Raw genomic sequence first — 14,876 nt, 5'->3', positions numbered from 1 at the left:
GATCTTTTCCACTTTGTGAAACGCGTGACGAAAAAAAAAAAACACCTCAGCGTGACGCGCCATCCGCCTTCCTTACGCACAGCAGCGCGTGACCACGGCGCTAATTAAGACGAACGCCAATTAGCAGAGCGACGAGCTTTGGGGCCGCGAACGACGGCTCCGCCAGCGGCTGCTCTCGCCTGGCGACTGGCCCCGAGCGAGCGGCCCGCCCTGGGTGAACCCTGCACTTCCGCGCGGGAGGCCGGCAGCGATTGGGCGGGCCTGGCGGCAAGATGGCGGCCAACGCCACCACCAACCCGTCGCAGCTCCTGCCGCTCGGTGAGCCCGGCCGCCGGCACGGCGCCGCTGTGCCGCCTCCGGGCTGCTCTCGGGCTGCTGCTCCGTGCCCCTGATGCCGGCGGGGCGGGGGCGGCGGCTCTTGTGCCCTCCGCGGGGAGGCGGGGGCCGCTGTTGCGCTGCTGGGCGGGAGGTTTGAATGCGGCGGGGGCGGTTGGCGGGAGGGCGCCTCGGGGCCGGAAGGGCGTCGGGGACCTGGAGCGGGCCCAGGGAAGGGGCTGGGGCACTGTGAGGGGCGGCTGGGGTTATTTCGTCTGGAGAAGAGGAGGCTCAGGGGAGATCTCATTGCTCTCTGCAGCTATCTGAAGGGAAGGTGTGGGGAGCTGAGGGTCGGCCTCTTCTCACCAGCAATAGGACTAGAGGGAATGGCCTCAAGTTGTGCCAGGGGAAGTTCAGGTTGGAAATGAGGGGACATTTCTTCTCAGAAAGAGCAGTTGGGCACTGGGACGGGTTGCCCGGGGAGGTGGTGGCGTCACCGTCCCTGGGGGTGTTCAAGGAAAGGCTGGACGTGGTGCTTGGGGGCGTGGTTTGGTGGGTGACACTGGTGGTAGGGGTATGGTTGGACCAGATGGTCTTGGGGGTCTTTATCAACCCTAATGATAGAGTCATGATTCTAGGACCTAGTTAAATATACACCAGTAACAATAAAGTGTCTTCACTAATGTGAATGTATGTGCATTATTCCAGTCTATCAACTTAAAAATTTATTTATGCAATAGTAGTAATGTGTGCAAGGAAATAGCTTTTTTTTTTTTTTTTTCCACTTTATATGCATATTTTTCTGTGTGAATATATTTTATTAGTGTCCCTGTGAACTAGCTTTTGGCCATCATGATGGTAGGATTTTTGTCTTAAAAGTTTGCTTAAGCTCTCTGCATTCCTCCTTTTTTAATTTACAGAACTTGTGGATAAATGTATAGGCTCTCGCATTCACATCGTGATGAAGAGCGATAAAGAAATCGTTGGAACGCTTCTAGGATTTGATGATTTTGTCAGTATCCTTTGGATATGTTTAAAACCATCAACTATATGCTTAAGCTCAATTCGTTTATTGTCTTTGGAAGTATTGAGTTTGTTGAGTAGAACCCTTTTGTATGGATTAAGTGTATTCTGATATTCTATTTTCCGGATTAAAATTTATAGTTTACTGTAAAATGAAAATAATTAAGTATGTTGACTTAAAAATTTTGTGCCTTATTTTCCTTGAAACTGGACCTTCAGATATGGTGTTAGAAGATGTTACAGAATTGTAAGTATTATTTTTATGTCTTGTTGCTATTAAAACTTTGGTTTCATGAGTTAAAAATATGGTATAAGATCTGTGAACTGAGTATTCATATTTCATGAAGATTTGCAAACTGAGAAGTTTATATCTCAGACTTGAACTGTAGAGGGTGACCTTTTCAGGACAGCTATGTCATAGAGCAGTTTTTACATGATTTATCGCAGTGGATGCTTCTAATCAAGTTCGTAATTTGTAGCATTAATTTAGCATAGGTTCTATGTTGATCTCTCTAGCAGTTTATTTGCTTGTTTGTTTTTGCATTTCCTTAATGTCTAAAGATTTTAAAAGTTAGCAGATGTTTTTTACTTTGTCACGCAGTGTTGCTGTTTGAAACCTATTTTGAGTATCAGTGGTATTGAAGAATTTGCCAAGGTTTAGAGGGTAAAACTGTATGGTTTTTGTGCTGAGCAGAGAAGTTCAACAGATCTATTTAGTTGTCTGGTAGCTTTCTCTGTCTAGGTGGTCAGTTTATCAAGATAACACTGAGGAACAAATAGCTTATTTGTTGCTTCCAGTAAGTGCCACCTTAATGGGTAGATTTGTGCCATTACTCTAATCAAAACTGTTGTCACTCTTAATAATATTCTCTTGTTTACTGCTTCTGTTGTTATTTCAGTGAGATTACACCCGAGGGCAGAAGAATCACAAAACTAGACCAGATTTTGCTAAATGGAAATAACATAACAATGGTAAGTTTTCGTTGTAAAAGCGCTGCATGTGTCTCTTTTCTGTTCCTGTTCATCAGTGATTGAAGTCAACTACTTGAGCTACTTCAGGTAGCTTCCAGAGCATTTATGTATGTGAATGATGATGGAGAAGTGATCGCGTTGTCATACTTTGTACATTTTACAGTTTAAAATGGATGGAAGGAGGAGCGTGACCGTAATTTTATTTTGGTCAATTCTTTTCTGGTCTTTTGGTGTGGGATCACTTTGGCTTTGGAATAAGCTGGTTGCCACAGTGACTTCTAAACCATGAGTGTCTACCTCCATAAGTATGTGGGATGGGATACATCTACATCTCATCCATTATTTTATCTGTAAGGTAACGTCTTTGCAGCAGTTCAGATACTTAAAAGCTTGCTAAGTCAGTTGGCCGTTGTGATGCCCAGAGAACTGTACCTTAATACGCTCCGGAAAAAAAAAAGTAATCTGCAGGTTTGCTGGACTATACCAAATCAGAAGTGCTGTTTTTTGTTCATCACTTGCTGATGTGTGTAAATCAGTACTAAAATAGGAATATTGTGATTATGCATTACTAACTGAATTCTGCAGCTTCATAGATACTTTACAACAAAAGCAAACCCATGGTGGTTTTTTGCTTACATGCATTGATAACTTATCAAATCTGGACTTCTTACATGAGGGCATTCCTAATTTTGAGGGTAGAGAAAGACAGACTTGAGTCTGTCTGCTCTGTATGAGTGGGGAATAATATCCATATCGTTGTCCTACCTGCCTCACACCTTCTTAGTGTGTCTGAGCAAATGCTATCTTAATTTCAAAGTAAAAAAAAAAAAGACTTAGAAATTGTTGTTGTTCTGCATCCTTAGAGTGCTGTGCATATTCTGACTTCTTGTATGGGGAGGAATAATTACCAACCAGTTGATCTGGTGGTATATTGCCCTTGAAGCAGAAGCTTGTGATTCTTAGTGTGCACATATTCAGCAAGGTCCAAACATATTTCTGTATGAGGGCTCTTGTGCCTCTTTTAAGGGCACGTCTTCTGTCAAGAAAACCGGTGCTTTAAGCTTCTTACTTCTGTCCACAAAACACCAAAGGTCTTTGTATTTTAGAAGGGCTCAGCTGGTTATTAAGAAAATCAAAGTAAAATGAATGTTAGATTTTTTCCCCCTTTACCCTTATTCATATTTTTCCATATGAATTTACTCTTCTATTGAGTTCTTTACTGTATTCATGGGAAATTGCTATGCTGACTTATTTCATGCTGTCTGTAGAAGGGTTTAGACTCTTTACAAGTTTTTCAAGCTTTGATTAGCCATGAAAGCTGGGAAGAGGAAAACCAACTTCCCAGTATAGCAAAAGCGTGGAGGAGAATCGGCAATCGGAGAAATACTTCTTGAAAGGAAGCATATTCTTTGTTATTTTAAAAATGAACTGTAGCATTTCAAGACAGAATCATCTTCTTGAACTAAATAATAAAGAAAAAAACATACTATGCATTATCTAGGAACTCCTTTTGTGTTGAGTGTCAAACATTATTTGTATTTTGGACTTTCTTTTTGACATGTCCCTTTCTGACAGTAACTGGTTTCCTCTTCTGAGAGGGGAAGACAATAATGAATCTAAAAACCACTTTTGTGATCTACCATGAAGACTCTATTTGCTAGAATCTTTTAAAGGAAGAACTGTCACATACAGGTTTGTAAAACTTGGATCCATGGCACTAACACAAAATTCTTATTCTTTTATAGCTGGTTCCTGGAGGAGAAGGACCTGAAGTATAAATTTAATACGGTTGTCATCTATGAAGACATGTTATATATAATCTAAATAGAGCTTTTTGGGGGTATGGGTGTTTTTGTTTTTTTTTTATTTGCATCACTTGACATTTGATAAAAGACAAATATTTCCTCTTCAGGAAAGGTGTGTTGCTAATGCTGACTTTGTAAGTTGAAATCATGACTTTCTTGTAAAGACGTACTAATTTGTTCTGAATAAAAGGCTTTTTTTTTTTTTTGGTTAAGTATTGTATTTTGTTACCTAAGTGCATGACTGAGAATTATTTTTCAAAATTGTGTCAGTTGCTGTCAGCCTAATTTTTTCTGTATCTGTTGCATTCATTTGTGACACAAGCCTATGTAAAACACAGGTGTTGCTCTTCATTGACGTACAGGCCAAAAAATCACTTGTGTCACCAGAAACTGGCAGAATGCTGGACAACTCTGGAAACTTTTGTGAAGTGGATGCATCTATTTGATACACTGCAGACTTTGGTTTTGCTGGTTTTGAGGTTCAGCAGTTTTGGACCTCCTTGGCTCGGTAGATATTCTTCCTTAAAGGCACTGTAATGGCCTTTGGCAAATAAGAACACACAGGCCAGATTTAATGTTTAGGGAAAAAAAGACTGCTAAAACTTTTTTATTTGTGGCAGTGGAGACTTCATCTTCACCACTAAGTGGTGCTGTGTATGCTTAATTAAACTAGGAGCTGCCCATGCGTGCTTGCATAGTTCAGAGTACTCATTTTAGAGTAAACACAGTCCTGGTTGATTCTGCTCACCTGTGATCTAAACATAGATATATATACAGGGGTAACTACAACTTCATAAGAATTTCTATAAAGTAAGGCAACGATATATTTGTTTTATCACTAGGGTGGGGAACCTGACTCTAAATACTGTTCAGTGCAGCTTATACTTTCATAATACACTATTCAACTGATTCCTATGTTTAAATCTCTTTGGAGGAGAATTGCTGGTGCCTGTCTGCTGTTGAAGTAGTAGGGTATAACATACGTAGGGTAAAGTATGAACTCCCAGAGGCAGGAAGCACATTGCTTTCCAATCACAAGAAGAGGAAAGAAGAGTTGAAGGAAGGGGTTCAGGACCAGGAGACTGCAAAATCCTTTTGCTTCCTTTTGCTTTATATAACTATAGAACTGCCTTCTGAAAGCTGAAACTTTTTGCATTTTCCTTTTAAGGGGGAAAGAGGCTCTCCCTTCCCCTAGGGAACATGCTACATTCAGACCCACTTGCTCTGAACATGGGTTCAGCTGTTGTCACCAGTGAATCTGGACATTGCAATCTATACTAGTGACTCCCTGGTTTTTCATTTCTGTTCCCACTTCCACTTCCTCCAGCCTTTTAAAAATATATAAATAAAACATCTTTTAAAAAACAAAATCCCCTTAATTTGATTGGAGTATCATCTGTTAGTTTTGTTATTTCCTAGAGATAAATTAAATCTTTTCTTTGGTGCACCTAAAAGATTTCTAGGAGGTGCAGTACTTTTTGAAGTAAGTTCTACATATTCCAGTGTATGTACTTCGCTCACTATTTTGCAGACATTCCTGAACTGAAGGGTATCTTCATGCTTGAGAGAGAAAAAGCAACTTTTCAAAGGGAAAGATAAACTATTTTGTTTCTTTTGGGGGTTTTATTCAGACAGCACAAATATTTTACGTTCTCAGGGTTTTATCTTTGGAATAATTTTCTATTGCCTCGATTCCTCCCTTGGTTGTTTGTTCACTCACTTCAGAGGAAGTGGTAAGACTTATCTCCTAGGTAGACATTTTCATTGTGACTTTTGATGTCTGCAGACCACTCTAGAGACAATTTCTTTACTGCTCACATGCTCTTAATGATTTATAATATGAAAAGAAAGATTTGTAATGTCGAGCAGAAAATTCAAAGAATTCCAGACTAGTCTGCTTTACTTTGCATTCAATATTCCTGTAGCCTGTTGTTTAGAAAGAGCAAGTAAGATTTTTCAGTGTGAATAAATGAGTGTTTTTTCTTCGCTCATGTAGAGTTTTTTAATGTGTTGATACTCTATTGTCCTGTAGAAGTTTTGGACACTCGCATTCTCCAGAATGCCAATTAGTTTGTCAATGCAAGTAGGTTGTTCAAAAATAATATCTTAGGCTTTAAGAATATGTAAACCTTAATAATGCTTAAAGATTAAATTAAGGAGGGATCATTTGGTTAAAATAAGTTTATGCTTACAACGAGTATTACTATGGTACCTTTCAGCACTTTTTTTCCCATCTTTAAGACAGCACTGGTTGCAGTGATCTTCAGTTTTGCTGCATGGTTGTCTTGGTTTTTGCCTTCTATTTTAGTTTAGTTGCAGACATAGTTAAGATAGCGATGGGGAGTTGGGAAGTGGGTATATATGTATGTATGAACATAAATTAGTCCTAAAGTGCCATCCCCACATCTTTAGATTTCACTGACATATATTTCAGTGATACCAAGATCTCAAACTGACCTGAATATTGCTGTTGCGAATGTTCTATGTTTCTCTGTCCTGATTAAACAATAAACATAAAAAGAAACGTAAAAAGAAATTAAAGCCCTAAATGTTTACTGTTTTCCCTATGACTATTTGGGATTTCCCCATTCCCCATTTATTTATTTATTTATTTATTTAAAAGATCCTTTTTTTTTTTTTTTTTTTTTAATACATGAAAGTTAAAGAGATTCCTAGCTTACTGGTGGCTTTTGGTGTATGTTTTATCCTTGGGGGAACTGCCCATCACTTCAGCTATAGGCTTCAGAATTCAACTGATGAATGTTTTGCATGCCTGTGTTCAAATAGTAATGTTAACAAATTATACATTTCCTATTCATAGCTTTATGGATACTTACAGGTTTGCACTAGTCCTTAATAACGCTTCATCTTTTTATTTCTTTAGCAAGAACAAGCAAGTTATTTTTTAAAGTACTTGCAGCTTTTCACAGTCATCAAAATTTAGAGTGGAAAAGCTGTATCAAGTACACTGATGTTGTGGTTTTAAAGTATTAAGTTGCCTTAGAGTCTAAAGAAGAATGTGTGACTACGAGTGAAAGTCTGTGGTGCAGCAATATTAACATTCTAAAAAGAAAAATTTTGAAGAAAGATGCTCAAGGACAATTTCTGATGCTGTTCATTGACAAATTGGCACTGGTTTCAGTGGTTAAGGAGACTTGATGTCTGCTCTTGCATGAAATCTAAAACTGAAAGATTAATCTGAAGGAAGATTTTGTATGACCAACCTCATATTGCGTATGAATGACACATACATGTAGGAACACAAAGCTGCCCGTTAGGTTTATGAGCCAAAATAGTTTACAGCAACACAATGGTTTACAGCAATTCAGAAAGTTTAACCTAAATTCCACAGAATTCGGTGTATGTGCTTACATGGTTTGATGAACAAAACTTTGTGTCCTTTTCTTTTTATATAAAAGTTATTTGTAAGTCAATTTGGAACATAGGCAAGGCATAGTATTAAAAACCAAATGTATCAATTAATAGAAGAAAATACCTTTTCATAGGACATCACATGATCTCTCAGACTCAGCAAGCATAAATTGACAGATCATTATTAACGACCGGTGACCCTCCCCTCTGTGCCTGGAAAGATCATGGAACAGATCCTCCTGGAGGCAATGTTAAGGCACATCCAAGACGAGGTGATCGGAGACAGCCAGCATGGCTTCACCAAGGACAAATTGTGCATGACCAGTCTGGTGGCCTCCTATGATGGAGTGACTGCCTCAGTTGATAAGGGAAGACAGACTGATGTCATGTATTTGGACTGCTGTAAGGCTTTTGACATGTCCAACATGACACGTTAATCTCTAGATTGGACAGATATGGATTTGAAGGGTGGACCATCCAGTGGATAAGGAATTGGCTTGATGGCTGCACCCAGAGAGTGGGAGTCAATGTCCAGGTGGAGGCCGGTGACGACAAGTGGTGTTTCTCAGGAGTCTGTCTTGGGACTGTTGTTTTTCAATATCTTCATCAGTGACATAGACGATGGGATTGAGTGCACCCTCAGCAAGTTCGCAGATGACACAGAGCTGAGTGGTGCAGTACATACAACAGAAGGTAGAGGTGCATTCAGAGGGACCTGGACAAGCTGGAGAAGTGGGCCCATGTGAACTGCATGAGGTTCAACAAGTGCAGGGTGCTGCAGCTGGGTCGGGGCAGTCCCAGACATGAGGACAGACTGGGAAAAGAAATTACTGAGAAGAGCCCCATGGAGAGTTTGGGGGTTCTGGTGGATGAAAGGCTCAACATTAGCCAGCAGTGTGTGAAGCAGCCCAGAAGGCCAGCTGCGTCCTGGGCTACATCAACAGAGGTGTGACCAGCAGGTCGAGGGAGGTGGGTGATTGTTCACTTCTGCTCTGTCCTTGTGAGGCCCCACCTGGACCTGGAGTACTGTGTCCAGGTCTGGAGCCCCCAGCACACGAAAAATGTGGACCTGTGAGAATGAGTCCGGTTTCAACAGCAGGCTCGATGGGGCCTTGGCCAACCTGATCTAGTGGGTGGCATCCCTGCCTATGGCAGGGGGTATGGAGTTAGATCATCCTTAAGGTCCCTTCCAACCTGATCCGTTCTAAGAAGTAATACGAGGACTGGTTTGTAACTGAGTGTGAGGACTGATTAAAGTTGCTTCTTATTTGCCCAACTTTCTATCTTATATACAAATTGAACGGTACAATTGGAGACATTCCAGTTTTACAAGAGAAAATTTAGAAATGTGTTTTTTTGTTTGTTTTTATTAGAATTAAAATATGTTTTAGCGAAAACAATATGAAAAGGTATTTTTTTCTATTAATTGATACATTTGGTTTTTAATACTATGCCTTGTCTATGTTCCAAATTAACTTACAAATAACTTTTATATAAAAAGAAAAGGACACAAAGTTTTGTTCATCAAACCATGTAAGCACATACACCGAATTCTGTGGAATTTAGGTTAAACTTTCTGAATTGCTGTAAACCATTGTGTTGCTGTAAACTATTTTGGCTCATAAACCTAACGGGCAGCTTTGTGTTCCTACATGTATGTGTATGAACACATACGCAATAGCTTAGAACAAGTTACCAGGCAACTGAACGCTTCAGCTATGCAGGAGGCACAAGAACCTGGTCTGTTCCTTTCAGTCAGTGGAAAAGTACAGATCCTCCTGTGACCTCAGTTACGCTAACATGAGGATAGGAATATTTTTCTATTCCTCTCACAATGGGAGAAAGACCAGTTGTGTTTATGCAGTCTATGAGAGTCACTGTACCAAGGTTCTTATATTTCTGAAACAATTTAAAAAATGTAATTTAAAATCTAACATAACCCGAGGCAAATTCTGGAGTCTCATTCTTGCAAGTTACAAAATAACTATACAACTCTGTAGACCGTGCTGAGAATGGCTATCTATGTTTGTGATGTATTTTAAAGTTTCAGTTCCAGTGTATTACACTCTTCTGCTGATCCTACTGCCTTTGTTTGCTGGCAGCATCTGGCAACAGACAGTGAATGCTCATTTCAGGACACTGTGCCAGTGTTTTAACTGTTGTTGCATATATTGTTTCAATGGATTGTAACTAACATGCAATCTAAAAAAAAAAAAAAAAAAAAAAAAAACCAAACACCACCTTTTCCTACTACTGCATTATATTATTATTATTATTATTATTATTATTACATGTATTATCTGGATGAATGTTTCTGTACTTCCCTTCCTTCTAGATGGTATGTTGATCTGAGGTAGCATGCTACTGTGGAGTCCTTGGTCTATCCAGTTGCACATTACTCCTTCTAAATCTTGTGTAATTGCAAAAGTGTATTTGCATGTATACTTTCTAAACCATAATACTTATTTAGATTAAAATGCAGCTGGTGTGGAGGTAAGCTGTTATGCTAGTTACAGTGCTTGGCCTCTGTCAGTTGTTTTACTATTAAATACCTGATGACAGAGAAGGTGAATATCGGAAAGTAGATGGCCTAGGCTCTGTAAAAGAAATGGTTTTATTGTGATTTATGAGAACAGAATTTTGAAAAAAGAATTTACATACTGATTACAGTGATCCATTGGGCTAATGTTTTTCAAGTAACTAAGGTTTAATTTGAATGCTGTTTATGTTAATTGGCTTACCTATGAGTAATCTTCAACTGTGCATAATAAAGAAATGAATTTGCATGTGCACATGTGCATATGCATACATAGTTATAAGCACACAGCTGGGGATGATGCTTTTGTGTGATGATCATAGAAATACACAAAGCGATGGCAATAGGGTGAGAACATTTAAAGATAATCTAGTGTTTCATAGTCTAAAGGTGAACAATTGACTTTCTGTATCATTCTTGACAAATGGTTGTATAATTCTTAAAAATTTTCCTGTATTGCTTTTTCAGTTTGTAAAGTGCAAGATAATTTAAGGTCATTATTCCATGTGTAGTGGATGTACACTAAAGCTTGTTTTTATAGCTGCTTAGTAGATATTTAAACATTGTTATTTCTCTTCAGTCTTGCCCTTTCTAGGTTAAGCAGCTATTTTTCAAGTTATACTTTGAGGTCAGGCTCTTGTAGATTGAGCACTTCCTGTAAACTGTAAATACTGGAGGGATTATCAGTATGATCAGCAGTGTTTTTTTGAAGTCAGTAGGAAAGAAAGCTGCACTAGTTTGTCTGGGTTCCTTAACACCAAAGGTCTTTCTCACATTTACTGATCGTCCTGCATTTTCATCCTTGCTTAGGGTCAGTTAATAACTGGACCAAAATGTCACATCTTTGAAAACTGCTTGTGACTATGGAAAAGAGATTTATTGACTTCCTAGGATAAGTACCCACTGAAGAAGTTGTAGGCTGCTCATCTCTAAGTAAAAGCTGCTGTTAGGAATGTGTCACTGGAAAATAAAATAGAACTGAGCCCCTTGGGACAGAAATGTGTTTATGAATCCTATCGTGTAGTGCTATATAACATTAATCAAGATATAGCGACCTTTTTACCATCTAACAAACAGGTCATATGCTAAAATGATGCTTGTTCTAGGTAATTCTAGTCAGTCTCTCAGAGCTAAGGATCTGCTTTGCAAATGAGGAAAAAGTGGAGCTAAGTGTTGAAACAATAAGAGCTTTTTTTTATTTTATTTTTTTTCCATTTTAAAATTAGCATAGCAAAGCCTATATAGTTTCCACATCTGTAGCAGCCTCCTTCACTTATTTATTAGCATATTAACAGAGCAGAGTCTGTACTTTTTTCTTCTGTATAGCATTTGAAAGAAAGTACTGGTTGCATTGTTTACTTGTTTCAAGGGAAAAAAAAAAATAAATAAATAAACAAGGCATGTTGGTCATATGCAACTGTAGCAAACACATTGCTAAAGCAATTTAGAATCTTCCTGTGTTGATACTTGGAAAAAAAATCATACCATAAAAGAAATGCTTTAAGGATTAGGCTATGAAATTATGTTGTTTTCAGAAAACATTTTAAAATAATAAATGGAACGCAGCTTTACAGAAGAAGTAATTTTCTCAGCACTTTAAAGTGAGGTAAAATAGCTGTCTGCGAGTACATGTTTAAGCAGAAGATATTCACTTGATCCCTCCATGATTCTTTCCATGGCCTTCCAAGGGAGAAGTCTGACTGCATCAGCCCAAGTTGAATACGTTATAGAAAAAAAAATGATCTGCTTTGCAAGCTGAGATTGTTCTGATATGAAGCAAAACCCAAGTATGAGAGACATGATCTCATGATTTTTTGGTTACTGTTATGTATAATTTAAACATACAAACAGACAAATCCTTCTGTGATTTGAAAAGTCTGTTTAACTTCATGAAGGGTGAATGTGCCCTGTGGTTAGTTTCCTATATTGCTGCAGATAGCCAATGCTTTAATAGTCAGGGAAATCCTAATAATTGTAAACAACTAAACAATTAGTCATAATCTCAATATAGATGTATCATTATTTACTTATTTTTATTGAGGCCAGTCTAATCCATTATTTTTTTATGTTAGGAGCTCTTCTGTAATAATTTATTTCTCATTGTATGAGATAGACTATGAAAGAATTTCTTGAAATACCTACAAGGAAATGTTGAATGAGATAAGAGAATGGGTTTGGAAGTATGGATTCTGTTCTGGCTCACAGAGGAAAGGACTGTTTTGGTTATGATACCAAAATATTTCTCTTCCAGATCTGTAAGCTACACTGAGAGTAATTATTTCACTTAGAAGCTTAGAAGATCTTGGAAAATTAATTCCAACCTCTTTATAATGGCTGCTTGGCTAACATGATATTCCATCTATGTGGCCTAGATTAGTTCAGATATCTTTATTAAAGACAGCAATTGAACCAAAAGTTCTGTTTTCATGTGTCCTGGCTATCAGAAATGCTTAGACTAAGCAAGTTGGTGTATGAAATTGCTCTTCTGATTTATTTTCATGAAAAATTTTTGAATGAACAATTTGTCCTGTCAGATTCTGTGGTGAATCATGTTATTTCCTCCCCCGTGTAGCACAGAACCCGAATATTTTTCAAGTATTTTTTTTTATCCTATGTTCAGTTTGAAAGCTATTATGAATGCTAATGTATACCATAACACAGAATGTTTAGTAAGCTAAAATGGATGTTTCATGATAATAGAAGGAACAAGCAATACCTGGCATAGAATTATAATTTACACCAAAACTGTGGCAGTAGAATTTTGCCAGGAAGTATTTGTAACAAAACTCCACAACACTATCAAATTATTTTTTTCTTCACATGTGAAGATGTGATTTTTTCAGGAAGACTTAGCTAAATGAAACATGTAAGGAATGAACAACCTTTATTGAAAGCAAATGTGCTAGTATTAATCTGAGTTCAAACTTCCATATACGGTTTCAGACCAGATAAAAAGGAAAGTTTTTTTTTGTTGTTGGTTTTTTTTTTTTTTTTTTCACAAAAGGTCAACAGGTGCTTTTTTGAACATGTGTAGTGAAAGAGCATATACATTGTGCTCTAATTTTAACTTAGAGGTTTATGTGAACACTGGGGGCAGCTATAAAAAGTGAAATTATCATTATCCTTTATTATACCCTGCTAAATTCATCCATGCTGTTAAGCCTTGTGAATAGTTGAAATCTACAACAAATGTAAAGCTAATAGTTTCCTCTTCCAAAGGTTTAACTGTACCATGGGGAAAAGTTACTTCCCTTTAGGATTAAAAGAGAACTACTTTTAGGGATAATGGCTGTATATAATATAAACTTCTCTGTCTTATGCTAGCTGTAGTTAATGGGCTAACTTGGAAAAGGAAAAAATAATAAAATTCAGTGGGTTTCCTCCACTGACCAAAATTATGTGAAAGAGTAATTTTAAAGGAGTCTTAGCTCCCCATAGCAATATTTTCTATTTCGTGTTAAACATTTAGCTGGAACTAAGCTACTGTTCTGTGATGAGCTCTGGTTCTCCTCTGCACTCCTGGTGGGATCAAGGTAAAAAACTCTCATAATGGCACGTAGGTCAGAGCTGTGAATTTGAACATCCTCAGGGGGGAAAAAAAAAAAAAAAAAAAAAAAAAGTTTTAATCTGTGTTTCTGCTTAACAAATGAGATGACACACTTCTTGCTACTGATTTTATAATGTTTCTTTTCTCCATTTGTCTATTTACTTTTCTGACATGCTGGAGCCTCCCAAAGGATGGGATGGTATCACGAGCACTCAGGCACACTGTATCCACATTAATTCAAATAATTGGCATGTGTTTGTTAGGCTTCTGGTGCCTATAAAAAGCATTTTGCTATGGCAATAGTCCCAAATGACAAAGTGGATAGGTCTGCTGGTTTAATTAAGCCTCTCTTGTATTGCTACTTTCCTCGTCCCAGCCCTCATCAAACTTACATAGGAAAAAAATCAAGTAATCGGGCAATCATGAAATCGACATGTTAGTGGGCTTTAAGGCAAGATATTTTTTTTTTTTTCCAAGTAATTGTTAAGTCAAGCTTAGTACCATTGTTATTTATTCTGGACATTATTAGAGATGAATAAAAGTATGTTTTGGCTGTAAAAGTACAGAAAAGTAGCTGAGTTTCTATGTTCTACTCATACTGGATACATATTCATATATATGTATATCATTATCCACTCACTTAGCTAGTTATTAGTATTGTTTGAGCCTGCTTGTGCAGAACTTCAGATGACATGATGCTGGATGCTGTAAATGTTTGGAGAAATGATTAGTGCTGACATTCTGAACTTGCAGAAAAGGCCTACCATCTTGAAATACTACTTTTCCATTTTCAAATCCACTAATATTACCAGTGCCGTCTAATCAGAATGTTGTCTTATGTCATTTTCTTTTAATGTTATAGTGTAAGATTAAGATGACACTTCATGGTTTTCATAGATATTCCACAAAGACCTAGAAGCTCAGGAAGATAAAAATATAAAAAACTTTATTCTAAAATATACATGGCTGGAGGAAAACATCCAATGACAAAACATATGTGCATACAATGACAAAACGTATGTGCATATATGGTATGTTTGAACCTCTTTGGCTGTTTACCTCTCTACTGTCAGTTCCCCAAAATCTTCTAAACATTTTAATGTCTTACAGAATCACAGAATCTAGGTTGGAAGAGACGTCCAAGATCACCTAGTCCACACACTAAAATTATTAAAACACATGCGGTATTTAAAATAGTTAAAATACATGCACACTACCATGTGTGTATTGATTTGTGTTCTGTCTAAAATTCTGTATGCAGAACACTGATGTGTTTCCTGTTATGCAAGCATCAGGTAGCTACATG

At 37.8% G+C, this 14,876-nt stretch overlaps 1 protein-coding gene across 1 annotated transcript; it reads left to right on the top strand.

Annotated features, from left to right (window-relative positions):
- The first annotated feature begins 167 nt into the window (after nucleotides 1-167).
- LSM5 (LSM5 homolog, U6 small nuclear RNA and mRNA degradation associated) lies at nucleotides 168-4,800 on the top strand. Its single transcript, XM_084510483.1, has 5 exons — nucleotides 168-318; nucleotides 1,236-1,331; nucleotides 1,558-1,585; nucleotides 2,238-2,310; nucleotides 4,056-4,800. The coding sequence occupies exons 1-5, from the start codon at nucleotides 273-275 to the stop codon at nucleotides 4,086-4,088; spliced, it is 276 nt and encodes a 91-aa protein (XP_084366609.1). The 5' UTR covers nucleotides 168-272; the 3' UTR covers nucleotides 4,089-4,800.
- Nucleotides 4,801-14,876: the final 10,076 nt, after the last annotated feature.

The sequence above is a fragment of the Aythya ferina genome (genome assembly GCF_964211825.1).
Source record: "Aythya ferina genome assembly, chromosome: 2".
Lineage (NCBI taxonomy): Eukaryota > Metazoa > Chordata > Aves > Anseriformes > Anatidae > Aythya > Aythya ferina.
Note: the sequence above shows the minus strand (reverse complement) of the source record. Positions and strands in the feature narration are given on the sequence as shown.

Excerpts from the sequence above, each read along its gene's own strand:
- LSM5 (XM_084510483.1), top strand. The coding sequence starts at position 273 with ATGGCGGCCAACGCCACCACCAACCCGTCGCAGCTCCTGCCGCTCG. Across the intron at positions 1,332-1,557 it reads AGGATTTGATGATTTTGTCA|ATATGGTGTTAGAAGATGTT; the intron begins GTATCCTTTGGA and ends CTGGACCTTCAG. Across the intron at positions 2,311-4,055 it reads ATGGAAATAACATAACAATG|CTGGTTCCTGGAGGAGAAGG; the intron begins GTAAGTTTTCGT and ends ATTCTTTTATAG.